The sequence below is a fragment of the Mandrillus leucophaeus genome, unplaced genomic scaffold (assembly GCF_000951045.1).
Source record: "Mandrillus leucophaeus isolate KB7577 unplaced genomic scaffold, Mleu.le_1.0 Scaffold125, whole genome shotgun sequence".
Lineage (NCBI taxonomy): Eukaryota > Metazoa > Chordata > Mammalia > Primates > Cercopithecidae > Mandrillus > Mandrillus leucophaeus.
The window spans coordinates 1,197,539-1,199,529 of NW_012100876.1; the positions used below are offsets into that span (position 1 = coordinate 1,197,539).

At 49.0% G+C, this 1,991-nt stretch overlaps 1 protein-coding gene across 2 annotated transcripts in view; it reads right to left on the reverse strand.

The window, feature by feature from the left end:
* ARL2BP (ADP-ribosylation factor-like 2 binding protein) overlaps positions 1–1,985 on the reverse strand; it is a 9,627-nt gene extending 7,642 nt beyond the window's left edge. For both annotated transcript variants that reach the window (XM_011971853.1, XM_011971854.1), the window contains exons 1-2: positions 1,918–1,985; positions 1,179–1,240 (exon numbers count right to left, since the gene is read on the reverse strand). In XM_011971853.1, the coding sequence (XP_011827243.1) occupies positions 1,179–1,240; positions 1,918–1,955 (100 nt within the window). In that variant the 5' untranslated portion in view covers positions 1,956–1,985. The remainder of the gene's footprint in view (positions 1–1,178; positions 1,241–1,917) is intronic.
* Between the last annotated feature and the right edge of the window lie 6 nt (positions 1,986–1,991).

A 1,991-nucleotide genomic window follows, 5' to 3' on the forward strand; every position in this document is an offset into this window, starting at 1 on the left:
GTTCACGCCATTCTCCTGCCTCAGCCTCCCCAGCAGCTGGGACTACAGGCACCCGCCACCGGGCCCGGCTAATTTTTGGTATTTTTAGTAGAGACGGGGTTTCACCGTGGTCTCAATCTCCTGACCTTGTGATCCACCTGCCTTGACCTCCCCAAGTGCTGGGATTACAGGCGTGAGCCACCATGCCCGGCCTGGTCAGTAATTTTCATACTAAATGGATTAAGCCATACAGCCAACACCACCAAATAACAGTGTTCTTTTCCTAATTCTCATAAAACTTAAAAGTCAACAGAATTTCTCAAATGTAAGTTTTCCCCTCCTACATACTTGTCTTAAACCTCTGGGGACTGTTACTGCTTGTCTGTTACTTAGCAGGTTTCATGGATGCCCAAATACATCCACAAGTAGGAACTCAAAACCTAGGAAAATACAGAACCAGATGAAGCTTAACACTTTGTTTTCTTTATGGCCATGTGTGCTTGTGGTTATGGTTTTATGTATCTTTTTTTCTTTTTTTGAGACGGAGTCTCGCTCTGTCGCCCACGCTGGAATGCAGTGGCGCGATCTCGGCTTACTGCAAGCTCCACCTCGCAGGTTCACGTTCTCCTGCCTCAGCCTCCTGAGCAGCTGGGACTACAGGCGCCCGCCACCACGCCTGGCTAATTTTTTTGTATTTTTAGTAGAGACGGGGTTTCACCGTGTTAGCCAGAATGGTCTTGATCTCCTGACCTCTTGATCCGTCTGCCTCGGCCTCCCAAAGTCCTGGGATTACAGGCGTGAGCCACCACACCTGGCCTGGTTTTACGTGTTTTGTAGCATGAAAATGTTAAAACTCAAAACTATCTAAAAATGAAATTGCTCTTACCCTACGTAAGAAATAGAGTAGATCATTATTTCCTATAGTTTTGTGAAGAACTCCACACTACTGGGGCCCCATTACCTGAGTCAGTCCCTTCCAGGCCTCTGAATCTATGCTTATTAGATGTTTTCAGGAGTACTGGGCCGTTTGTTTCTAAGACAAACTGCAGTAAGCCTTTACTTAAGTATTACATTGTGCTACATTAAAAATTGCAGGCAGCTTGATGTTTTCTCTTTTTAAAATTAACTCTCCAAATTGATTTTAATGTCCTTAAAGAAGAAGCAAGCAAGTCCTTAAAAACAGTATCTTAAAAGCTTACCCATGATAATGTCCTCTAAATATCCAACCACAGCATCAAATTCTGCATCAGAGGCGGAGGAGCTGAAAAACATGCCTGGATTAGGTGCTATTTCAAATAATGCATTAAAAAAATGTTTTTAGTACGGACGTTTTCAAACACGCACAAGAGAAAAAAAGAGTAGCAAAACGAACTTCCCATCACCCATCTTCAACAATGTAAGAATGACTGTCTAATCTAGTAAGTCCAAACAGAAGAAAACACACTTGGCACGTTTGTGACATGAACGTTCAATGTCATGACTCCACTTTAATAAAAACTGGTCCTCCAGGCTTTTCGCTATCACCCCATACCTGTCTGCTTGTGAGCATGAACCCGGCACGGGTGAAACACCTGCCAGAGGGGTCATTTGGTCAGGAGTCCGGGAGGCGGGGGCCAGGGAGGCGTGGAGGGGCCTCGGGAGCGGGGCAGGGCCTCGGCAGCTCAACCCCGCCAGGCTTTGCTGACAGCTGAGGGTTGGCGGCTGGGGATTGTGATGGAGGTGCTGATCAACGGTGACACCCGCCTCGCACTCCTGTCCTCCAGGGCCTGAAACCTGCGGCCTTAGTACTCTACAAAACGAAGGCCTGGGGCTGGGACGGCGCCTTGGCGGCCCCCACCCTGCTCCGCCCCTAAGGACACCTGTTTTATAGGGTCAGGCCCGGGCAAACGCCCGCTGTCCCCGTCCCCAAGTCACCTGCCCCCTGGCGGAGCTACTCACAAAGACAGCGCAAAGCTCTCTTCTTCTAAGGCGTCCATCGCCGCCGCCCCGAGTAGGCTCCTGCCGCGCCCGCG